Source organism: Scyliorhinus canicula, chromosome 5, assembly GCF_902713615.1.
Source record: "Scyliorhinus canicula chromosome 5, sScyCan1.1, whole genome shotgun sequence".
NCBI lineage: Eukaryota > Metazoa > Chordata > Chondrichthyes > Carcharhiniformes > Scyliorhinidae > Scyliorhinus > Scyliorhinus canicula.
In genome coordinates this window covers 164,840,171-164,866,841 of record NC_052150.1, presented here as the reverse complement: position 1 = coordinate 164,866,841, position 26,671 = coordinate 164,840,171, and the positions used below count along the sequence as shown (strand labels likewise).

At 44.4% G+C, this 26,671-nt stretch overlaps 1 protein-coding gene across 1 annotated transcript in view; it reads right to left on the bottom strand.

The window, feature by feature from the left end:
- fam171a1 (family with sequence similarity 171 member A1) overlaps window positions 1–26,671 on the bottom strand; it is a 209,516-nt gene that overhangs the window by 44,634 nt on the left and 138,211 nt on the right. The window contains exons 4-5 of the mRNA XM_038797952.1: window positions 20,720–20,878; window positions 10,714–10,890 (exon numbers count right to left, since the gene is read on the bottom strand). Coding sequence (XP_038653880.1) covers window positions 10,714–10,890; window positions 20,720–20,878 — 336 coding nt within the window. The remainder of the gene's footprint in view (window positions 1–10,713; window positions 10,891–20,719; window positions 20,879–26,671) is intronic.

The following is a 26,671-nucleotide window of genomic DNA, read 5'->3' as shown; positions in this document are numbered from 1 at the left end:
CCGCACCCGCCACCTTCTGAGGTTTCACTTTCAGGAAGGCCGATCTGACTTCGGAAGCTGTGACGGTGGGTATGGGTGTGTTGTGGGCTGCTGGGGCACTCGACAGAAGAGCGATGGTTTCCTGCTCGAACCGAGCATAGAATGCTTTGAGTTCATCGGGGAAGGGTGCGCTGCTGCTGGAGATACTGCTCGGCTTCGCTTTGTAGCCAGCTTTGTTTAGACCTTGTCACAACCGCCGAGAGTCTGTAATGCTAGTCTGTGACTCTAGCTTGCTTTGATATTCTCTCTTGACATCCCGGATGGCTTTGCGGAGGTCGTACCTGGATTTCTTGTATAGGTCAGGGTCGCCTGACTTGAACGCCTCAGACCTGTCCTTCAGTAGGGAGTCAATCTCCCGATTTAGCCATGGTTTCCGGTTGGGGAACGTATGTAATGCTTTCTTTGGTACGCAATCATCCACACATTTGCTGATGAAGTCTGGGACGGTGGTGGCATACTCATTTACGTTGGTCGCTGAGTTCGTTTTAAAAAAAAAATATTTTTATTCTCCTTTTTCACATTTTCTTCTTAATTTACACCCACCAACAATAAACAATAATCAGCAACAGATATGTCAAACCCCATAACAATAACAACAATCCCATTCTCCCACCAACCCCCAAACATCAGCCCGCATGTTTACATAAACAAATGACAAAAAGGAATCAGGGATTACCCATAGTCATCCTTAATACACACAGCCCCCCTCCCTCCTAAACTTCCCACCCATCCCACCCCAACTAATGTTCGATGTTATCCAGTTCTTGAAAGTGCATAATGAATAACGCCCATGACTTGTAGAACCCCTCCGAGCTTCCCCTCAGTTCAAACTTAATCTTCTCCAGGGTCAAATATTCCAACAGGTCCGCCCGCCATGTCAGGGCACAGGGTGGAGAAGCTGCTCTCCATCCCAGCAGGATCAGCCTTTGGGCAATCAACGAGGCGAAGGCTACGATATCTGCCTCCGCACCCGTTTCCAACCCTGGCTGGTCCGACACCCCGAATATGGCCTCCCAGGGACCCGGGTCCAGTTTCACGTGTACCACCTTGGAAATAACCCTAAAAACCTCCTTCCAGTAGTCCTCTAGCTTTGGACAGGACCAAAACATATGAACATGATTAGCCCCCCCCGCACCCCCGCAACGTTCACACACATCTTCTACTCCTTCAAAGAATCGGCTCATCCTCTCCTTCGTGAGGTGTACTCTGTATACCACCTTCGGCTGTATCAGCCCCAACCTCGCACATGAGGTGGAGGCATTTACTTTCTGGAGCACCTCACACCAGACCCCCTCCTCGATAACCTCTCCCAACTCTTCCTCCCATTTGCTTTGATCGCTGCCAGTGGTGCCTCATCCTCTTCCAAAATAGCTCCATACACCGCTGACACTACTCCCTTCTCCAGTCCCCTTGTCGTCAGCACCTCCTCCAGCAATGTGGAGGCCGGTTCCTCCGGGAAGCTCTGTATCTCCTTCCTGGCAAAATCTCGAACCTGCATGTATCTAAACATTTCTCCCTGCTCCAGCCCATACTTCGCTTCCAGCTCCCTGAATCCTGCAAACCGACCCCTGAGAAACAAATCTTTTAGCGTCTTAATCCCCTTCTTTTCCCATTTCCGAAAACTTCCATCCCACTTCCCGGTCTCAAATCTGTGGTTCCCCCGAATCGGCATTTCCCTTGTCCCTGCCCCCAACCCCCAAGTGTTGGTGAAACTGCCTCCAGATTTTCAATGAAGCTATTATTACCGGACTCCCTGAGTATTTCCCCGGAGCTATCCGGAGCGGCACTATTGCTAGCGATTTCAGTCCCGGCCCCCTGCACAAACTCTCCTCCATTCTGGCCCACTGGGAATCGACCCCTCTGAACCAGCTCCGCACCTTCTCCACATTCGCCGCCCAGTAGTAGTACATCAAGTTCAGGCGACCCAAACCCCTTGCCTGCCTTCCCCTGTGTAGCAGCACCTTTCTCACTCTCCCCATATACACCTTCCCTCCCCATATGAACGAGGTAATCCTTCCCTCAATCTCCCTGAAAAAAGCCTTTGGCAGGAAAATCGGTAGGCATTGAAAAATAAACAGAAATCGCGGCAACACATTCATTTTAACCGCCTGTACCCGACCCGCCAGTGACAGAGGGAGACCATCCCACCTTGCCAAATCGGCTTTCACTCTCGCCATCAAACTAGTGATGTTGTACCTGCGAAGCCTCCCCCACTCCCAGACAACCTACACCCCCAGATACCTAAAGTGAGTCCCTGCCCGACGGAATGGCAGCCCCCCCACCCCTGCCCTCACCCCTGGCCGAGACACTACAAAATACTCACTCTTGTCCAGGTTCAGCTTGTATCCTGAGAAAGACCCAAATACTCGCAGTAGCTCCAATATCCCTTCTATCGACGCACTCGCTTCCGACACATACAGCAGCAAGTCGTCGGCATATAAGGACACCCTACGCTCTATCCCCCCACCCGCATTATTTCTTTCCATGCTCCCGAACTTATTAATGCGATGGCCAACGGCTCAATCGCAAGTGCAAACAGCAGGGGAGGGGGGACATAGGACATCCCTGCCTCGTCCCACGGTGGTGGAGAGAAAAGTATCTCGAGCTGATGTTGTTTGTGCGGTCACTCACCTTCAGCTCCTTATATAAAAGCTTTACCCAGTTCACAAATCTTGGTCCAATCCCAAACCGCTCCAAAACTGCCATTCTCCCTGGTCAAACGCCTTCTCGGCGTCCAATGCCACAACCACCTCTGTTTCCTTCCCTTCCGCCGGTGCCATAACGACATTCAAAGCCCCCCTAATGTTCGGAAAAAGCTGCCTCCCTCTCACGAACCCCATCTGATCCTCACCTATCGCCTTCGGGAGGCACTCCTCCAGCCAACCCGCCAGTATCTTCGCCAATACTTTTGCGTCCACATTCAGAAGTGATATGGGCCTATACGACCCACACTCAGTCAGATGTTTTTTTAGCAACAGTGAAATCGATGCCTGCCCCAAGGTTTGTGGCAACACCCCCTCTATCACCCCCATCTCTATCACCTCTTCAAACATTCCCACCATCAGGGGTGCCAACTTATCCTTGAATTTTTTATAATATTCCACCGGAAACCCATCTGGCCCTGCCATCTTCCCCGACTGCATCCTCCAAATCGCATCTTTTATCTCCTGCTTCACTATTGCTCCATCTAATGTAGCCCTGTCCCCCTCCCCTAGCCTCGGGTACTCCAAACCATCTAGAAATTCCTGCATCTCACGGTCTCCCCCGGGTGGCTCTGACCTGTACAACCTCTCGTAAAACTCTTCAAAAACCTTAATGATTAGCTCCGGAGCCACCACCAACTTCCCTGCACTATCCCTCACCTGAAGAATTTCCCTTGCCGCAGCTTCCCTCCGGAGCTGACCTGCTAAAATACTTATCTCCATGTTCATAAACTGCACCCCTTGCTCGTCTCAGTTGGCGCACCGCCTTCCTGGTGGACAATCGGTCGAAGTTCGCCTGTAGTTCCTTCCGCTTTTCCAGCTTCGCTGGGTCCCCATCTTCTGCATAACTCCTATCTACCTCCAACATCTCATCTATTATCCTCTGCCACTCCAACCTCTCCTCTTTGTCCACCCTGGCCTTAAACAAAATTACCTCATCCCTCACCACCGCCTTTAGAGCCTCCCAGACAACTGCCTTCGACACCTCACCCGTACAGTTGAAACCTACATATTCCTTAATTACCGTTTCAATTTTCTCAGAGAACGCTTGGTTCCCCAAAAGCCCGACATCCAGTTTCCACCCCGGCCTCTGCGCTACCCCCTTCTCCAGTACCATATCCACCCAATGCGAAGCATGATCTGACACTGCAATTGCTGAGTATTCCGACCCCTTGACCCCAACCAGCAATGCCTTCCCCACCACAAAAAAGTTGATCTGCGAGTATATCTTATGGACTGCTGAGAAAAACGAGTACTCCCGTTCCCTTGGGTGCAGGAACCTCCAAGGGTCCACCTCTCCCATTTCCACCATTAGCCCAGCCAGCGCCTTTGCCCCCCAATGGGACCAGTGAGCGCGGGCGTGATCTGTCCAGCCTTGGCTCCTGCACCAAGTTCCAGTCCGCCCCCCACAATCAGCTCGTGTGTGTCCAAGTCGAGAATGGCCCCAAACACCTTCTTCTCGAATCCCACATCGTCCCAATTGGGACCATATACATTTAACAGTTCCACTAATCTATCCTCCAGCGTCCCTGTCACAATCACATATCTACCCCCCTGATCTGCCACCAGCTTCTCCATCTGGAAACGTACCCTTTTGCTGACCAACACCGCTACCCCCCGAGCCCTTCCATCAAATCCAGAGCGAAACACTTGACTAACCCAGCCCTTTTTAAGTCTCACCTGGTCCTTCACCCTCAGGCGAGTCTCCTGCAGCATTGCCACATCGGCTGGTCGGCGAGTTCTTAAATATGGATCAGTCCACTGTTTCCAAGCAGTCACGTAGGAGCTCTTCTGTTTCCTCGAACCAGCACTACACAACTTTCTCAGCTGGATTCTCCCGCTTAAGTTTCTGCTTGTATGCTGGGATAAGGAGCACCATCTTATGGTCTGATTTTCCCAAGTGAGGTTGGGGGACGGAACGGTAGGGGCCCTTGATTTTTGAGTAGCAGTGGTCAAGGTACAGGCCCAACATTTCCTCATAAGATTACCCCTTCTTCTCAACGAAACAATCACGTGATATAAGAAAGAAAAATACTGTAGATGCTGAAGATCAGGTCTGATATAAAAACTAAGTGCTGGAAAAACTCAGCAGTTCTGGTAGTACCAGTGGAGAGGGAAACAGACTTAACCTGAGTCCAATATGACTGTTTCTGAAGAAGAGTCATATTGAGATTCAAACAAACTCGGTTTCTCTCTCCATAGATGCTGCCAGGCCTGTTGAGTTTTCCAGCGTGTTGTTTTTAATACCAGTTGAGTGAACCTTCTTGGAACTGTTCCTGTGCCCTTTTTCAAATATGGAGACCAAAACTGTACTCAGTACTCCAGATGTGGTTTCACCAATGTCCTGTACAATTATAGCAAGATCACCCTATTTTTATATTCAGTTTCCCTTGCAATAAATGACATTTAATTTGGCTTCCTAATCAGTGCTTCCATACTAACTTCATGTGATTCATGTACCAGGACACCCAGGCCCTCTTATACCTCAAAGCTCTGCAATCTCCTACCTTTTAAGTATGTGCTGCTTTTCTATTCTCCATGCGAAAAGGAACGAGTTCATATTTTCCAACATTATACTCGATCTGCCATTTTCTTGCCCACTCATTTAACCTATCAAAATCCCTTTGTAGGTTCTTTCTGCCCTCTTCACAACTTACTTTCCTACCTATTTTTGCGTCAATTGCAACTTCAGTAACTATACATTCTGTCCCTTCCTTCAAGCCACTTATACAGATTGTAAATAGTTGCAGACCCAGCACTGATTTCCAAGGCACTCCACTGGCCACGTCTTACCAACAGCAAAATGCCCCATTTATTTCTACTCTCTGTTTCCTGTTAGCCAATCAGTCCTCTATCCATAAACTTTTTAACGCTTAGTGATCTTTGATGTAGCAGCTTATTGACCATCTTCTGGAAATCCAAGTATATTATCTACCAGGTCCCCTTTCCATCCACATTACTTGTTACTTCCTCATAGAACTCAATTAGTCGAAGGTGATTCCCCCTTCACAAAATCATATTGACTCTGCCTAGTTACATTAAGATTACAAAAAGTACCTTGCTATAACCTCCTTAATAACAGATTCTAGTATTTTCTCTAACTGGTGTGTAGTTATTCTCTTTCTGTCTCCTTCCTTTCTTGAATAGAGGATTACATTTGTTATCTTTCAACTTGAGGAAATCTTTCCAGAATCAAGATAAATTTAGAAAATTAAAACTCATGCATCTATCTTGACAGCCACTTCTTTTGGGTATTAAGGATTAAGTCCATTTTGCTGGAAGGACTGCAAATCTGTGGCGTGCATGGTGTCTTCAAGTATAAAAGGAGAGATTGAAATATAAGTCGGCTACAGAGATTGTGTTTAGTCAACTGCTTCAGTAAAGGATTAAAAATGTGAAATCTTTATTCTTTCAGCTAGGAGCTGGGTGTTTGAATCTCTTTTCAAAAGTTATCTTTAATAATAATAATAATGAAGTTACTGTGAAAAGCCCCTAGTCGCCACATTCTGGTGCCTGTTTGGGTAAGCTGGTATGGGAATTGAACCCGCGCTGCTGGCTTTGTTCTGCATTACAAACCAGCTGTCTAGCCCACTTAGCTAAACCAGCTTGTCTACAGAGAGAGTGTAACAAAACATATATATGCTATGCATACACATGCTCCATGAAGACTTCTGCCAATAACTAGTGATCAAGTAGATTTCATCCTCAAACGGAGGGACAGTTGATGACTAAATTGCATATTGTAATGGAAATCCGAATATATTCAAGGCAAAGTAGGACAATGGCCCTGCCTTCACTGCTCTCTGGGAAGAGAGTTCCAAAGAATAACAACCCTCAGTAAAAAATTCTCCTAATCATCATCTTAAGTGGGGGACATCCCTGGTTTTAGTATGTGCCCTCTAGATCTGCCACTGCTCCCTCTCCCCCCCCCCTTCCTTTAGGGAAGGCAATCTGTCGCCCTTACCTAGTCTGGCCTACATGTGACTCCAGATCCACAGCAATGTGGTTGACTCTTAAATGCCCTCAGGATGGGCAATAAATGTTGGCCCAGCCAGCGCCGTCCACATCCCATGAGCGAATTTTTAAAAAAAATCTCTGCTGCCATTTTAAAAAAAACTACCCTTGGATACGTCATCACATCCAAGGGACACGTCTTTGGACTGTGGGAGGAAACCGGAGCACCCGGAGGAAACCCACGCAGACACGGGGAGAACGTGCAGACTCCGCACAGACAGTGACCCAGCGGGGAATCGAACATGGGACCCTGGCGCTCTGAAGCCACAGTGCTATCCACTTGTGCTACCATGCTGCCCTCAAATGTTTCTCGAGGAACATTTCCAGTAATAGTTAAAGGATATTCTAATTTTTTTTTGTGACTATTTCTTATGCCTATCTCAGTTAGGCCTCCATTAGCAGTGTCTGCAAAGCTGCTACTTGGGATAATACTTGCATGTTTAGCAGGCATTACAGTTTTAAATGTGGCCAGTATCCAAGATAATGTTTTTAACAGATGTGGTTTGGCAGAGGTTGAAACATTCCTCTTAGGGCCTCACTTCTTCTAAATTATATTATTCTGGCAAGGCTACTAGGATTTGTGACAAAGAAAGAAAGGCTACCTATCTACTTACCTTTTCATGGCATTCTTTGAATGGCCATATCTGTCATAATGTGGCTACCTACCTACTCACCTTTTCATGGCATTCTTTGAATGGCCATATCTGTCATAATGTATGATTCCTTCCAATCATCCTCTCAGGCCACGTTGCATTTCTTTTGGAGTTGGGAGCGATTTTAGAACAAAGTCAGTTAAAAAAATAAACTGGTTTCTAATTTTTAAAATGGAGTTTGCAGAAGAACCAACTAATGTTGTCTAAATTCCTATGACAGACGAATATGGAGTGACAACAAAAATGCAATCTCAACGGGCAATCAGCAGTGGCTACCGCATTAGATTTTGAATTTTAAGCCATTAGGCAACTGAACAGGTAACATACGCAACATGTATCAGGTGACATCTTGAAACTAAAGCCAACAAGGTTACAAGTCAGGTTAAAGGAACAGCTTACTGCACTGGAAAAACAATCATCCAATTTCTGTTTCAATTTGTATGTTAGGACTTGAGGCAAGTAAATGCTTATTATAGCCAAAATATTCTGCAACTTTGGATACAATGCAGCATCAACTGGCTTCATTTTCCCTTTAGGTGGGCAAAATAAGCTCTGCTAGCAAGAAATAAAAAAGTACTATCTGAATTTATGCTTACTACAATCAAATCCTTACAAATGCTTGGTGTGACCATAGTTTCTTCACCTTCAGTTACGATGCAATTAAACTCAACAGAGCGGTGGAAATCTAATTGCACATATTAACACATTATTTTTTACCATTGCAACTTTTACTAAGCAAGCTGTTTGGCTTGGCTTGAAATTTAATATGCACTATTTTCCATTGTTGTACTTGAAAACACTTTTGCTTGACATTTCCTGTTCTTCACATTATTCAAAAGGCTTTTCACGACCACATACTTAGTGCCATAATCAATCAATCTCATTTCACCTGACATTTTCAAATGGAAAGTTGGCAATTTATACTGACTACTAGAGTCAGCTACAGAGAGCTGGGCAGAAAGGGAAAAGCACCAAGAACAGAAACAAGCAAGAAACAAATATTTATCAAAAAGCAGAGCAATTATGATGACTGAAAAGACAGAAAAGTACTTGGAGTAGCAATTACTGAAAGAATAAAAATATACAAGAATAATTACCATACTTAGACAGGTTAGCATGATGGCCCAGTGTTTAGCACTGCTGCCTCACAGCACCAGGGACCTGGGTTCAATTTTGACCTCGGGTGACTGACTGTGTGGAGTTTGTACGTTCTCCCAGTGTCTGCATGGGTTTCCTCCAGGTGCTCTAGTTTCCTCCCACAGTCCAAAGATGTGCGGGTTAGGTGGATTGGCCATACGAAAGTGCCCCTTCGGTGTCCAAAAGTTTAGTTGGGGTTACAGAGATAGGGCAGGGACATGGGCCTGGTTGGGGTGCGCCTTCAGAGAATCAGGGCAGACTTGATGGGTTGAATGACCTCCTTCTGCACTCAAGGGATTCTACGATTGGGACACCAACAAAAACTTCTGATGTAAAAAACACCGTGGCAATAGATAGCTTCCTATAACTAAAAGGAAAAGAGCTGATGAAAATATGGTCCCATTGAGAGCCCATTGTGTATTCTCTATGGGGGCTCAACAAAAATTAATTGGGGCCTCATTATAAGGTACCATCTTACTGACACCCAGGCAACAAAGTACAACAGGTCTAATGTGTCTGGTAAAAATGTGAAGTAGAACAATTTGGAAATGAGATACAAACGCAAGCGTTAGCACAACCAAATGTTGTTACCTTTTGCACTGAAGCAAAATTACTTCAGGGTCAACTGCATATTTATGTCCATTCCGGTTTATTTCCATACATGTAAACACACATAATGATGGTTTCAAATTACTAACATGTCAGTCATCTGAGGCACCATTTAAAATGTGAAACGTGACATTTTAGCTCATGATATACACGGCTCAAATGAAAATAATGGGACAACCAAACATTATAGGGAAATGGAAATCTCCAAGCAAATGTTAGGTAAGATTTTAGGCTGTTTAATCTTTAGATTAAAAAAAAGTGCAAAACAATTTAGTTACTGAGAACACCTAGAAGCATTTTTTCAATAAGAAATAATTATAGGACATGCCTCAAATAAACTGCACTTTCAATTCCATCTTTTTCCTTTTCTTTCGTTAATATGCCCTCTTGTAGTCCCCTTCAGAAAGTAGAACGAGTGAGACAGTCCGGAGAATGCAATCCTTTGTAACTATCAGCAATACCATGGAAATATCTCACGATGAGATATGCTTGATGGGGAGTGAGTAGTAGTTGGTATTTCACCTCCTGGGTGAGGCATCTTGCTATACAATTGATAGATATTGATAGATTAAGAGAATGGGCAAAACTGTGGCAAATGGATTTCTAGATATGCAAATGTGAGGTCATCTACTTTGGACCTTAAATGGATAGGACAAGCTAATTTCTAAATGGCGTAAAGCTAGAAGCAGTGAAGGTCCAAAGAGGCCTGAGGAATTCAGGCGCACAGAGCATTTAAATGTCATAAACAGTTACAAAAAATAATCAAAAAGTCTAATGGAACATGAAGAGTAGAAGGGATTAGAACACAAAGAGGTACAAGTAAAACATCAGCTTTAGAAAACCCTGGTTAGGCACACCTGGAGTACTGCGAGGAGTTCTGGGCACCCCATTTTAGGAAAGATATATTGTTCTTGCAGGGAGTGCTGCATAGGTTTATCAGAATGATACCCAAATTCCAAGAGTTAAATTACAAGAATAGATATTAAGGAGAGTCTAGGAGTCGGGAGCATAGTCTAAAGGTTGAAGCCAGACCTTTTTGCTATAAAATTGGGAAATGCGTCTACAGGTAAAGGGTGGTAGAAATTTTGAACTTTCTTCCAAATATGTCAATTGATATTAGATTGATTGTTAGCTGTAAATTTGAGTTTGATAGATTTTGATTACTCAAAGATATTGAAGGAAATTGATAAAGGCAGGTATTTGGGGTCAGGTCACAGATAATGGAATAGTGGAACAGGCTCAAGGGACTAAATGCCATTCCTGTTCCTACAACCAGCTAATTTTTTGTAATGACCTCAAGTGAGTAAGGGACAACACTTCACAGTCTTGCAGGTAAACTGCTGCATTAACTGCAGTGGCCCAATTAACTGAGGCAAGGAGTTTAAGAGAATGAAGACTGTATACGAGGATGGCAATAGGCAAACTTGCAGGAAGGCCAAAAACAGGATTTAATGTTAAGGAAAACCAATATCTAACCTTTCGTATTATACATGGCACTGCACTTGGAGAACAGACATACAGTAAGATCTCTTGTTCAGATTTGACTCTGGATTGCTTACCAATTTTCTTATCAAACTTCCAGGCTGGAAGAGGATCGTTATGCTTCAAGGAGCTTTTGGTTGGCAGGGGAATGGTCACACAGATGGGACCATTCACCTGGATTTCAGTTCCATCACTATTCAACAGATGAACACTCACTGCTGTGACAGGGGTCAGTTCAAACCTGCTGCTGTTTCCTGTAAAAGAAAAGATAGCATTAGCAGTAATAAAAAGATTAAACACATCATATAATATAATGGGAAAAAAAACAAAAAAAATGAGTGCAGCTATTAGTCAGGTAAACTGTTTGGAGGTTTAAGGAAGCAGGTCATCTTCAATGCTCAGAATATGAATAACAAGTGCTAGCTGTCACTATCCATCTTCTCTGTCTCGGTTTTAAATTAAACATAAAAATCTGCCAGGCGAAGGTATGGTTCACAAACCACACAACATAAAAGTATGCACAATTACACAAATAGACTCCTCTAAGCAGCTGCATTTCTCAACAACTGCTCCACTCTGCAGTAAACGTTGTCTGAGTAAGTAAACCAGATGCACATGATGTTTTTACGAACCCAGTTAACGTTATAACTAGAAGGGAAGATTTTGGAATGGAATCCTGGCTCAAAAGACCAGGGGCGGAATTCTCCGACCCCCCGCAGGGTCGGAGAATCGCCCGGGGCCGGTGTAAATCCCGCCCCCGCCGTGGCCGGAATTCTCCGCCACCCGGCAATCGGCGGGAGTGGGAATCACGCCGCGCCGATTGGCATGCCCCCTGTGGCGATTCTCCGGCCCGCGATGGGCCGAAGTCCCGCCGCTGACAGGCCAATCCCGCCGACGTGATTTCAACCACCTCTGGTGGCGGCGGGATTGGCGGCGTGAGCGGGCCCCCGGGGGTGGGGGACACTGGCCCGCGACCATAGATTAAAAAGTAGATCTTAAGCTACAATGGTCTCAGTAACACAAAGTCCCTTTTAAGCACAGCAGTCAAATACACAACTCTGCTCTGAACCTGTTAGTATCTGTGAATTTCTCCTCAGAATCCCTCTGATGATGTTATGAGTTTCCAAACTCCACTCCCAAAAACACACTTTAAAATCTTCTCTCATAATAATGCTTTCCCTTAACAGTTTGCATTCCAAAGTCCAGTCCAGGTTTTTCAAATGACACTTTTAAACAAAAACTTCTGCTCCACTTTAAACAGGGAATTCAGTCCAGGTTTTACACTGACTCCTTTAGCATTTTTTTGTCTTGACTGTTGTACAAACCATTTACAAATGCTTTAACACTCGATTTCCAGACTCTGGTAAAGTGGCATCAAACCTTTGATTTACCTCTGTAGTCAGCTTTCCCACATTAACTCTGGTTACTGCAATTGTCTCTTTAACTGAGGACACTTTGCTTCCTCTTCCTTGAATTCTTACGAAATACCTTTGCCTGTGTTCTCTGAACTTCAGTCATCCGAGACACACTTTCCATCCAAATTCCCTGGTTACCTGGACTACATCTTTTTTCCTTACGAAACCTGCATCTTTGCAACTCCCTTGGCTTGGCAAGCGTCTCCTGGCAGTGTTGCGAGATTTTCACTTCCAGGTGTCCTGTCTCCAACTGCAATATATCCAGCTAAAACTTCAAAGCTCTTCTACCTTTGAAAGGGCTTCCAGTTACTAAAGCAATGACTGCTACTTCAATTTACTCTTCACGCCATAGCCCTCTCTAAACACAATACAAACACAGCTGGACATTAACCAACCCCCACATGTACAAACACATATGTTTCAACATAAATCCAATTACAGGTTTTACCTTTCCAGGCACAGAAACATTAAATTAAACCCACTTAAAACTATACTTTATTTGTAATGTTTAGCAATACAAATAAATATCCATTAAAACTATCTTTGAACTCCTAACAATGCACTGCCTGTGGAAGTAGTTGAGTCGGAAACATTGGGGACCTTTAAGCGGCTATTGGATAGGTACATGGATTACGGTAGAATGATGGGGTGTAGATTAATTTGTTCTTAATCTAGGATAAAAGTTCAGCACAACATCGTGGCTGAAGGGCTATATTTTTCTATGTTCTAATTGCCCTTAAGGGGGCAGTTAAGAGTTAACCACATTGCTGTGGGTCTGGAGTCACATGTAGGCCAGAATAGGCAAGGATAGCAGATTTCCTTCGCTAAAGGACATTAGTGAACCAGATGGGTTTTTACTGCAATCATAAATAGTTTCATGGTCATCATTAGGACTTTCAATTCCAGATTTTTATTGAATTCAAATTTCACCAACTGCAGCAGCAGGATTTGAACCTGGATCCCCAGCTTTACTCTTCCTCTCTGGTTTACTAATCCAGTGACAACACCATTGTGCCACTGCCTCCCCACTGCTTGAAAGCATTGCATTAATAGCTCAGTGAACTTATTAAAAACGGCACATTTTCACAATTTAATGCATCTTATTTTAAACAGAAAGAAATAGGTCACATTTCAATTTTGTGCAATTCAGGATATAGTAATGGTGTTAGGATTTGCATTTAAATTGATGGCTATCGTAGTGGGCATGGCTTTGATCACAAGTTCCATTTGGACAGCCGCTGGTAGTCCTTGTTGTTCTTACATATCAAAAACTGTGAACACAAATAAAGGAACAAGGTGCACATTTTACATGATGCTTGCCAGTCACCATCTCTCAACCATCACTAAAACAGATTCTCTCATCATTAGCTCATTGCTACTGCGGGACTTTTGGTTTTGCAAATTAGCCGCACTATTTCCTACATTACAACAGTGACTACACTTCAAAAGGTACATCTTTGGTTGTCAAGCACTTTGGGACATCCTGAGGTTGTGAAAGATGTGCTGAAATGCAAGTTCTCTCCCTCTCCAGCTTGATGAGTTATCATTCCTGTGTAATGAGAAATTACGGTGCATGATTGCATGGGAACAAGTTCCAACCCAAGCCACACATCAACTGGACTTGGAACGATATCAACGTCCCTTCCTGGTCACTGGATCAAAATCCTGGAACAACCTCCCTATCAGCACTGTGGGTGCACCTACACCACATGGTTCAATGGTAATTCGGGTAGTGCCGTGCCAGCCATGCCCACACCTCGTGAAGGATAGACAATTCAGCTCCTCCTAAGGAGGAGGTGATGCAGTCTTGATTTCATTTCACCTTACTTTAAGAAATGCAAAGTCCTACTAACTTTATCAAATGCTCGTGCTTATTTTTTGCTTAATGTTAGCAAGTAAACAATCTTAAACCCAAGCTGCTAATATTTATCAGTAGCATGGAAAGTAAATTGCGGATAATAGCCAATGTCAACACTGCTATGCCAATGTGCCACTGGTACTCTCTTCAAATTTGAAGAAATATACTGCTGAGAGACGAAAGTAGCACTCAAAAACAGTGGACAACAGGTTAAACATTTCTGTTAAAGGCTGATTTGCAAATTAAATTTGAATTACTTATTTTAAGAATGTTATTTTTGCAAAATTGGCAAATGACTTGCAGTTTCCTTGTTATAAATTATGCATGGAAGTGATAGGGCAGATTATGAAGGTGAAAGAACATCTTAAGAACAGAGTGAGACTTCATTGTAGAAGACTAGCTCAAAACTTACAATCTCAGATCCCCAGCTACTCTCATCCACACTAAGACCAACTACATTAGATAATGAACATTGGCATGTGTTTGTGTGAAATGCTAATCAGGAAGAGTTGTTCTTGAGGGTCGCTATGCTCAGCTGCATTGCAAAAGACAATAAGAGACTAGGTTGGATTAACGGAAGGAAAAAATAAATTGCACTCTTTCTGTTGGACGTAACTTTCACCCGTTACCCTACTGAATGCTGACTTACATTATTTCCCAATCTCTTTCCAGTCACTCCTATACATGGATTTAAAACATTTTTCAATGTTATTTTCAAATCCCTCCTCCCTTCTTATCACTGTAATATTCCTTAGCCCCCTCAACACTTTGGGATATCTGCACTCTTCAATGGAACTGATTTTAATTACTCCACCATTGGGTGGCCGCACCTTCGGTTTGTAGACCCTAAGCTTGAGGATATCCTCCCTGAAGCTTGCAGTGCCTCCTTGCCCCCCCCCCCCCACCTTTAAGATGCTCCTTAACGTCTACCTCTTTCACCAACTTTATACCATCACTCCTAATATTGCCTCAGATAAGGTAAAGTCGCCATCATCCCTAATGACCAGAGGCTGCTTTCCCCTTTGAGAGTGAGAGATGACCGGTGGTAACTTGAGGATCACCATACCTCAGGCGAGGGGCAACGTTAAGAAGGTGGGCCTTTATGAATAACCTCTGCCGGTATGGGAATTGAACCCATGCTACTGCACCCCTTTATTTTTGCAGCACAAACCAGCTGTTTAGCCAACTTCCCAAATATGGTGTCAAATATTGTTTTATAACCCTCCTATGAAGTATCTTGAGATGCTTAATTATGTTAAAGGCGCTATATAAATACATGCGGCTGCTGTTGCCTATACCTCAACAAAAGTATTCTGCGTAGTTCTTATTTAAACATGCTATAAATATTATTACCTGCGAGAGGATAAAGTTTAGTACGGAAGATGATTTTGGTATCAGAAATTTTAAATTATGAGTAAGGTTCAGAAAGTATGCTCATTTTTATTTTGAAGAGGTTTTAAAGATTATCTAATGCAAGTTTCAATATTGGTAACGTAATTGGTAAACTGGTCCTGGCAAATACATAGTATCATACAGCAATAAAAAGAAGAGATTCTGCACAGATCTGTCTGTCCCAGCTCTTTACATTCTTAATTGCATCTCCGGTCCAATCTCAAGTTAAAAGCTGTTATGAATAAGAGTGTGTGTGCAAATCACTCAATTCTCATGGATAACTTTTTAGTGGAACTGCTTGAAGTTTCTTACTGTTTAATTAACCAACAAAATAATGTGACTTTACTACAAACTAGATTTATTGCATTATAAAGTATATATAAAGTTTAACATACATGGCTTCTCTTCTTCCATCTCTTAACTGAGCGACAATTACCAACAGAGGGGAGGGAGAGAGAGCATCCCTCAGCCTGTGTCATTTGTTGAAGGATTACTTGACACCATCTGTTTCACTTGCAATCTCATTCTACTGACTGGCATATTGCCTTGAAATACTTCTCCTATTGTGCATTTCCAAGAGGTTTTGGTGTATTTGAAAAAAATGAAATGAAAATCGCTTATTGTCACGAGTAGACTTCAACGAAGTTACTGTGAAAAGCCCCTAGTCGCCACATTCCGGCGCCTGTCCGGGGAGGCTGGTACGGGTATATGAGACAGCCATGGTTTCAATATCCAATACTTTGCATTTTCAATGTCTCTACCTTAACCAGTTAAGGGTTTGGATGGGTGTTTGGATTTTGGAAATCTCTCTTACTTCACACTTCGCGGAGGGCGATTTGTTGGTTTCCAACCTTCCCCCTTGGAATGTGGCGTGGTAATCTTAAACAGTTTGCTTTGTCTCAGTTTAAATTGCAGAACGTCCAGTCAGGTCAAAGTTTAAAAATCACATCTTCAAAAATAAAGGGGTGCAGTCTTGCAAGAAGGAGCAACTCTAGATGATCTTGGGATATTTGTTTTATTTTTGGCAGATTTTAAATGCTCCAAAATCCACTGAGTAAGCGGAGGATTTTTCAAGTGCTTATTGTGCACCAAACCATTACTTAAAATACCCCAGAGAATTGACGTCCAGGGATTTTTGTTTTTAAACTTAGCGTTTTCTGATTTAGGAATACATATTCTTACATGGTCGACTGGATATTAGCCATGCATCAATTTTTATTGTAATAAACTATTTTGCTTCTCACCCTATCTACCAGAATTCATAACATAGTCACAATGACTTGTATGTGGTTCTCGAGAAGTCCCAATTAGTTTAGAGTTTGAGAAGACAAATGCTGTAAGGAAATTAATGGACAGTTTAAATAATTAGTTTCAAGTTTGTTGGCTTCAAAAGATCTGCCTGCTAAGAATCATTCAGAGGGAATAAAAAAAATGGACACTGACGTCGATATTCCAGCTAACTAACAAAAACACGGTAATGCTTTGCGAGGTGCCCCTGCACAGTTTTTGTTCACAGGACCAAAGAGCTTCTCCTAACTCCAGCACAAAAAGAACGGAAATGTTGCTTTTTGAATTGAATAGCCTTGAACACTTGTCCTTTCACTTGTGTTTGCGAATGTCATTGGTGGTCTCTGCTCGATTGCATTAGTGACTTAAACGGTCACAAGACTGGCTGCAGCCAAATGAATGCCGTAGCAACCAGACAAGAACGTGCACTCTCAAAGTGCTTCAAGGTGGAACTTACATCAATCACAAATTCAGTGTAACAATGCTAACTTGCTTTGTAATCTAACTTAATTTCTAAATGAAAAGTCATGATTTTGCTGAACTAACGTAGTCCACAATATCATGCACGCGACATGCATTGTTATTGAACTATGTGGTGCAGAGAAATGTAAGTCTCACTGTTGCACATTTTCACAATATTGACAATTTTGCTAGGACAAGGATAGAATTATATTTAGGCCTGTATAGCATATATTTCATCCTATTTAGCAGAGCATGCATCCTGTCAATGAGCCTAAATTCTGTGATATATTGATTTAGATGCTTAGCCAATAAGTATTTTTTTTATTAATCTTTGGGATTATCTCGAAATCAGTGGCATCAGGGCACTCGTTATTCCTGCGGCATGCAAGACAAGAGAGAAAAATTTACCCAGGTGAGGTTGTATTGCCCACCGCCTGGAATGCCTTCTTTGGAAAGGTCTTCCATATTAGGTGCTAGCCAGGCATTCAAAGGGCTAGTGGCAGGTCTTTGCTGGGGTCAAGGATCAAAGAGATGGAAATCCCACCCTCCGAGAGCTGGCAACCAATCAAAGGGGGCTAGCTGCTCATTTCCATCAGTTCCACTGGGAGAGTCATAGCAGCTGTCAGCAATTCACCCATCAGAGGTCCAGGATCTGTGATGGATCAGATTACCAGTTACTAAGAGATGGAAGGATGAGTCATGGGAAGGGAGATGGAGTCAAAGAAAGGACAGGAGTTAGTTCTCAGCAGGTCCACTCCCTCCCTACCTTTCTAATGCAAGGTTCTTTGATCAGGGACTGAGTTTCTGACAACAAGGGAACCCCTGGGAGCCGGGAAGCAAACACAACAGGGTTTTTATTTTTGGGTTCCCCATGTGACAACTACTCCATCCACCCGGCACTCGTATTTCTTTGAAATTCTACTTGCAGCCCAATTAAAATTTTCAATACCCCAATTGGCCATCACTATTTTTCTAATGAATACCACTGCTCGAAATCTTCACGGCTGATATTACAAACCATAATGGGAAAGAGTGGGATATGGTTTTGTACAACAAAGGGCAGTCATCATTGCATTCTGAGGGCAGCATGGTGGCACAGTGGTTAGCATTGCTGCCTACGGCGCTGAGGACCCGGGTTTGAATCCCGGCCCAGGGTCACTGTCTGTATGGAGTTTGCACGTTCTCCCAGTGTCTTCATGGGTTTCACCCCCACAACCCAAAGATGTGCAGGATAGGTGGATTGGCCACACTAAATTGCCCCTTAATTGGAAAAAGAATTGGGTACTCTAAATTTATTTAAATTCCCATCGACTGTCAGGGATTATGGGCGGGATTTTTCCGCCACCCGGAGATTGGGGGCAGGATTTTCCCAAAGGGAGACGAAGTGCCGACGCCAGAGTGAAAACCGGAGTGTTTCACTCCGGCGTCGGAGGCCGCTCCTCGCCCCCTATTCTCCCACCCCCAGGGGGCTAGGAGCGGCGGCGCGTCAATCTCGCGCGCTGGGCCGTGACGCCTGCGTCAAAGCGGCGCCGCCTGAATGACGCGGCCGGCGGTGCCTAAATGACATCACCCGCGCAAGCGCAGGTTGGCTGGCGCCAACCCATGCATGCACGGTTGCCGTCCTCCCCTCCGCTGCCCCGCAAGACATGGAGGATTGATCTTGCGGGGCGGCGGAGGGAAAAGAGTGCGTCTTTCAGAGATGCCTGCCCGACAATCGGTGGGCACCGATCGCGGGCCAGACCCCTCCTGAGCACCTCCCTGGTGCTCGATCCTCCCTTCGCCCCCCCACAGGCCCCACACGCAATGGTCGCGCGCTGTTCACGCCGGCAGTGACCAGGTGTGGTAGGTGCCGGCGTGAACCGGTTGGATTAGGCAGGCCGCTCAGCCCGTCCAGGCCGGAGAATCGGCGCTCAACCGGAGTGCCGATTTTCCGAGCGGCCTGTCGCAAAACGCGACACGCCATTTTGGGGGGGGGGGGTGGGATGATCGCGTGCGGGTGCCAAGGCGGCGTGGCATGAATTGCCCAGCGTGTCCCCGTCCCATCCATGCAGATTCCTGCAGAGGGCGTGGCCGAATAATCACACCCTATATCACTTTGCACATCTTTTTTTTTTAATGCATTTTATTCAAACATGTACCAAAGTAGGTTACAGTAAATAAACACTCCGGGAAACATTCTTCCCAACAATCAACTATACAGTTTGTACAGATTTTCCACCTTTTTTACGCTCCACCTCCCCATCACCGCCTGCCCCCCCACGCGACGAACAGCTCCCAAACGAGGTGACAAACATCCCCCACCTTTTTCTTTCTGCGACCTCCCCTACTGAGCCCCTTAACTCATACTTTATCTTCTCTAACTGCAGGAAGTCGTACAGGTCACACAACCAAGCCGCTATCCCCGGTGGCGATGCCGACCGCCACTCCAGCAAAATTTGCCGCCGTGCAATCAGAGAGGCGAAGGCCAAGACATCGGCCTTCCTCCTCTCCATGAGCTCCGGCTTCTCCGAGACTACAAATATCGCCACCAAAGGTTCTGGGTCCACTCCCTCCTCCACTATCCTGGCTAAGACCGTGAACACTGCCGCCCAGAAACTTCCCAATTTTTCACAACCCCAAAACATGTGCGCATGATTCGCTGGCCCCTGCCCACACCTCTCACACTCATCTATTACCCCCTGAAAGAACCCACTCATTCTCGCCCGATTCATATGCACCCTGTGCATCACCTTGAACTGTATCAGGCTCATCCTTGCACAAGAGGTCCCATTTACCCTTCGCAGTGCCTCACTCCATATTACCCAATTGATCTCCATTCGAACTCCGCCTCCCATTTCTCCTTGATCTTCACCACCTGCCCGCCTCCCTACTCCCCCAGCCACTTATATATATCCCCAATTCTTCCCTCCCCTTCCCTATCCGGAAACAGCAGTTGCTCCAGCAGGGTGTATCCCGGCAATCCCCTTCCAGACTTTTTGTGCAAAGTCCAAAACCTGAACCCACTACCTCTTGGCAGCTCTACCCTTTTCCTTAGCTCCTCCAGACTGGCGAACACCTCTTCCAAATACAAATCCCTCACCTTGACCAGCCCCACTTCCCTCCGCCCTCCTGTATACACTATCCATTCCCCCCCCCCCCCCTCAAACCCATGATTCTCGCACAGCGGCGTTAGCACCGACATCCCTTTCATCCTAAAATGCCTCCTCGGCTGATTCCATATCTTCACCGTGGACTGCACCACTGGGCTCCCTGAATACCTACTCGGGCCATTGGCAATGCTGTCGTCACCATAGCCCTCAAACTAGACCCCTTACAAGATTCCTCCTCCATCCTACCCCACTCTACCCCTTCTCCTTCCCACCACCACCGCACCTTGCCCAATGATAATGAAGCAAGTTTCACTTTGCGCATCTTAATTGCTTTCATATTACTTTTGTTTGTGTGAACACCAAAATGAAGGTGGTTTGAATCTTTCCGAAGAAACTTGTAAATGTATGATCATCTTAACTAAAGTTATAACAGCAGTATAGAGCAACAAAATAATTGCCAGTTATTTCAGTACCACTCATGAAGTGGGTGAGATAAATTTAAAAAGAGATCAATATTAAGAGATCCTACTGCAGTTTAACTCTAAATAAGAGATTGCACTGCCAAACCTCTGTGCCTTACCTGTTCGATTTACATCAATTCCTTGTAAATACGGGAAATTGTCTACTTCCCAAGGGGTGACAGCTACTGTAAGAAAAGCTATCAGATTTCTATAGGTTGAGTTCTTTGGCAAGTTGAGAGACCTTCTCTGGAACTGGACTCTAGGCTGAATGAGTGCACCTATGGATTAAAATAATTAGGATTTATCATTCAATTATCACAGATCACCATGTAAGCATTAAACTTCAAGTTAAAACATTGAAACATAAAACAATGAATACATTTTAAAGCAAAATGCTGTAGATGCTGAAAATGTGAAATAAAAACAGAAAGTTCTGGAAATAATCAGCAGGTCTGCCAACATCTGTGGAGAGAAAAACATAGTTAACGCCACTTCAGAAGAAGTTTCCTGCCAGCTCTCTGCATCCCAAGATTCCCTGAAACCAAAAATCTGCTTATCCCAATCTTAAATGTATTCGATGATGGAACATCTACAACCCTTTGGGCTACAGAATTACAAAAATTCGCAATCTTTTGAGTGAAGTAATTTTGCCTCATCTCAGTTTTAAATAATCAGCCCCATACCTCGGGACTGTTACCATGTTTTAAATTCCCCAGCCAGTGGAAACAATCTCTCAGAATCTACCCTATAGAGCTCCTTCAGATTGTTATATGTTTCAATGAGATCACCAGGTTCTGATGAAACACCAACTCGCTTTCTCTCTCCACAGATGCTGCCTGACTCAGTATTTCCAGCATTTTCTGTTTTTATTTCAGGAATCTACTGCTACAGCCTAACACTGCATCTAGTTACACCATGGAGTAACCTGAAGGCTGCAAAACCTCTGCTGGATACTATGATTGTGTCTGCTTTCCATCAGTGTTTGACTTGAGTGTTCCATACACCATCAGAGTACCATTTTCAAAACAAATTGTACTTCTTTCACGTCACTACTCAAAATGAGGACTTGTCAAAGTGTGGAAAAATATTGCAACACATGGCGACTCAAGCCAAGCCTGCAAAAACAATATCCAGCTTATCCCATCTTTACAAGGCAAAAGCTAATAAAGAGCGTAACATCGAAGTGAATGCTGCAAGTTAAAACAACACCACAACTTCATTGCACCTTGGAGTGACCTTAGATAAGACACGGACCTTTCAGGAACCATCTAAAAGCAACAGCAGCCAAGGTCAAGTTCAGAAACAACTTGACTGCCTAACTAACCAGCTCAATGTTGGGTGCTACCACCACCGTCACCAAGTTGGACGTAATGAGGCAGTTATAACGCTACTGAAGACTCATCTGCTTCTTTATCCATTCTAGAAAGCTAATGCAGGTTTACTTCCTTTCTCAGCCAAAAATGGCAAAATTGTAACCTTGAACTAACATTTATGTAAGCTGCATGTGTATACGGTTGTGCAATAGCCTAGGAGGCACCTTGCAGGCCCTCTCCTGTGTTCTCCAGAGCAAAAAAAAACATTTTGTTAAAGGTACCCTTGCATTGAAAAAAAAACTGGCTGTAAACAACAATTTATTTTGAGGGGAAACATAGCCCATAGCCTAGGATTAAAATTCACATGTATTCTATAAGACTTTTAAACCTCATGTGCCCCGAGGATGCTTCCCAGTAATGCCTTTTCATAGATTCTAAGTGAACCAATCAGAAACCCATTTATTCCAAAACTCAGCAAGTCTCCCTTCCTAATACACAACTTGCAAAGTTACATGGACTGGGTTAAACGTGTCTGCAGGCGAAGTTTGCCCACGGCCCACGTGTTTCATGCTGCTGGTCCAATTGACAATGTAGTACTTGAGCCATATCCAAGTGAATTTTCTATACTTTGTAATAAAGTAAATAAATAACCCATCTCAGTTGCTAGTCATTTAATGTTTACATTTTTGTTCCTTTGAAGTATTTTAATCTAGCTGCAGTCTGGCCCTGTCGTTCAAAACATGAGGCCATGCGGATACCACCATTTGCACAAATGTATTTTTTCAAAAGGCAGAAAAAAGACATCCCTACTAAATTTCACCCCAATCTTATGTACCTTCTGGCCCAGCAGCAAAATACTAATTCAAGAGTGGACTATATGGTCAAAGGAAGAGTCCTGGGAAAATTGATGTACAGAGAAATCTGGGAGTTCAGGTCCATTGTACCCTGAAGGTGGCACGGCAGGTTGATAGAGTGGTCAAGAAGGAATACAGCATGCTTGCCTTCATCGGACGGGGTATTGAGTACAAGAGTCGGCAGGTCATGTTACAGTTGTATAGGACTTTGGTTAGGCCACATTTGGAAAACTGCATGCAGTTCTGGTCGCCACATTACCAGAAGGATGTGGATGCTTTAGAGAGGGTGCAGAGGAGGTTCACCAGGATGTTACCTGGTATGGAGGGTGCTAGCTATGAAGAAAGGTTGATTAGATTAGGATTGTTTTCGTTGGAAAGATGGAGGTTGAGGGGGTACCTGATTGAGGTCTACAAAATTATGAGAGGCATGGATAGCAACAGGCTTTTTCCAAGAGTGGGGGTGTCAGTTACAAGGGGTCACGATTTCAAGGTGAGAGGGGGAAAGTTTAAGGGAGATGTGTGCGGAAAGTTTTTTTACGCAGAGGGTGGTGGGTGCCTGGAACACTTTGCCAGCGGAGGTGGTAGAGGCGGGCACGATAACATCATTTAAGATGCATCTAGACAGATATATGAACAGGCGGGGAACAGAGGGAAGTAGATCCTTGGAAAATAGGCAACAGGTTTAGATAAAGGATCTGGATCGGCGCAAGCGGGGAGGGCCGAAGGGCCTGTTCCTGTGCTGTAATTTTCTTTGTTCTTTGAACTGATTCAAATAGCTGGATGCCTTAAAATCATATCTACACTATCACCAAATTGATTACAATCAGCTAATACCCATTTGGCTTTATCAAATCAAATCAGTTGAACATAGAACAGTACAGCACAGAACAGGCCCTTTGGCCCTTGATGCTGTGCCGAGCATTGTCCGAAAACAGGATCAGGCTATCCCACTCCCTGTCATTCTGGTGTGCTCCATGTGCTAATCCAATAACCGCTTGAAAGTTCCTAAAGCGTCCGACTCCACTATCACAGCAGGCAGTCCATTCCACACCCTAAACACTCTCTGAGTAAAGAACCTACCTCGGACATCCCTCCTATATCTCCCACCCTGAAACTTATAGTTATGCCCCCTTGTAACAGCTACATCCACCCGAGGAAATAGTCTCTGAACGTCCACTCTATCTATTCCCCTCATTATCTTATAAACCTCTATTAAGTCGCCTCTCATCCTCCTCCGCTCCCAAGAGAAAAGCCCTAGCTCCCTCAACCTTTCCTCATAAGACCTATCCTGCAAACCAGGCAGCATCCTGGTAAATCTCCTTTGCATCCTTTTCAATGCTTCCACATCCTTCCTATAATGAGGTGACCAGAACTGCACACAATACTCCAAATGTGGTCTCACCAGGGTCATGCAGCATAACCCACGGCTCTTAAACCCAAGCCCCCTATTAATAATCGCTAACACACTATAAGCCTTCTTCACGGCTCTATCCACTTGAGTGGTAACCTTCAGAGATCTGTGGACATGAATCCCAAGATCTCTCTGTTCCTCCACATTCCTCAGAACCCTGCCGTTGATCCTGTAATCTGCATTCAAATTTGTCCGACCAAAATGAATCACCTCGCACTTATCAGGGTTAAACTCCATCTGCCATTTTTCGGCCCAGCTCTGCATCCTACCAATGTCTCTTTGCAGCTTGCAACAGCCCTCCACCTTATCCACTACTCCACCAATCTTGGTGTGATCAGCAAATTTACTGATCCACCCTTCAGCCCCCTACTCCAAGTAATGAAATGAAATGAAATGAAATGAAAATCGCTTATTGTCACGAGTAGGCTCCAATGAAGTTACTGTGAAAAGCCCCTAGTCGCCACATTCCAGCGCCTGTCCGGGGAGGCTGGTACGGGAATCGAACCGTGCTGCTGGCCTGCTTGGTCTGCTTTAAAAGCCAGCGATTTAGCCCAGTGAACTAACCCAGCCCCAGTAATTGCTAAAAATAACAAATAGCAGAGGACCCAGCACTGATCCCTGTGGTACACCGCTGGTAACTGGTCTCCAGTCTGAAAATTTTCCATCCACTATCACCCTCTGTCTTCTATGTGATAGCCAGTTACTTATCCAATTGGCCAAATTTCCCTCTATCCCACACCTTCTTACTTTCTTCACGAGCCGACCATGGGGAACCTTATCAAATGCCTTACTGAAATCCATGTATACGACATTAACTGCTCTACCTTCATCTACACACTTAGTTACATCCTCAAAGAATTCAATCAAATTTGTGAGGCAAGACTTACCCTTCACAAATCCATGTTGACTATCCCGGATTAAGCTGCATCTTTCCAAATGGTCATAAATCCTATCCTTCAGGGTCTTTTTCATTAACTTACCGACCACCGAAGTAAGACTAACTGGCCTATAATTACCAGAGTCATTCTTATTCCCTTTCTTGAATGGAGGAACAAAATTCGCCACTCACCAGTCCTCTGCCACTTTGCCCGTGGACAGTGAGGATCCAAAGATCAAAGCCAAAGGCTCTGCAATCTCATCCCTTGCCTTCCAAAGAATCCTTGGATATATCCCATCTGGCCCAGTGGACTTGTCGACCGTCAGGTTTTTCAAAATTGCTAATACATCCTTCCTCAGAACATCTACCTCCTCCAGCCTACCCGCATGTATCACACACTCACCCTCAAAAACATGGCCCCTCTCCTTGGTCAACACTGAAGAAAAGTATTCAATCAACACCTCTCCTATTTCTTCTGACTCCATGCACAAGTTCCCACTACTGTCCTTGACCGGCCCTGCCCTCACCCTGGTCATTCTTTTATTTCTCACATAAAAGAGTAAAAAGCCTTGGGGTTTTCCTTGATCCGACCCGCCAAGGACTTCTCATGCCCCCTCCTAGCTCTCCTAAGCCCTTTTTTTAAGCTCATTCCTTGCTGCCTTGTAACCCTCAAGCGACCCAACTAAACCTTGTTTTCTCATCCTTACATACTCTTCCTTTTTCTTCTGGACAAGACATTCAACCTCTTTTGTGAACCATGGTTCCCTCACACGACCATTTCCTCCCTGCCTGACAGGGACATACCTATCAAGGACTAAAGTATTTGTTCCTTGAACAAGCTCCACTTTTCATTTGTGCCTTTCCCTGACAGTTTCTGTTCACATCTTATGCTCCCTAATTCTTGCCTAATTGCATCATAATTACCCCCCCCTCAATTATAAACCTTGCTCTGCCGAATGGCCCTATCCCCCTCCTTTGCAATAGTGAAAGACACCGAATTGTGGTCACTATCTCCAAAGTGCTTGCCCACAAACAAATCTAACACTTGGCCCGGTTTATTACCCAGTACCAAATCCAATGCGGTCCCCACTCTTGTCGGCTTATCCACATATTGTGTCAGGAAACCCTCCTGCACACACTGTACAAAAACTGCCCGTCCAAACTGTACGACCTACAGAGGTTCCAATCAATATTTGGAAAGTTAAAGTCACCCATGACAACTACCCTGAGACCTCCACACCTATCCATATTCTGTTTTGCAATTTCTTCCTCCACATGTCTATTACTAAATTTGGGGGCCTATAGAAAACTCCAAACAATGTGACCGCTCCTTTCTTATTTCTAACTTCGGCCCATATTACCTCAGGAGGCAGATCCCCTTCGAACTGTTTTCTGCAGCCGTTAAACTATCCTTGATTAACATTGCTACTCCTCCACTTCTTTTATCACTTTCCCTACTCTTACTGAAACATCTATACCCCGGAACTTCCAATAACCATTCCTGTCCCTTTTCTAACCATGTCTCCATAATGGCCACAACATCGTAGTTCCAAGTACCAATCCACGCTCCAAGTTAACCTACCTTATTCCGGATGCTCCTTGCACTGAAGTATACA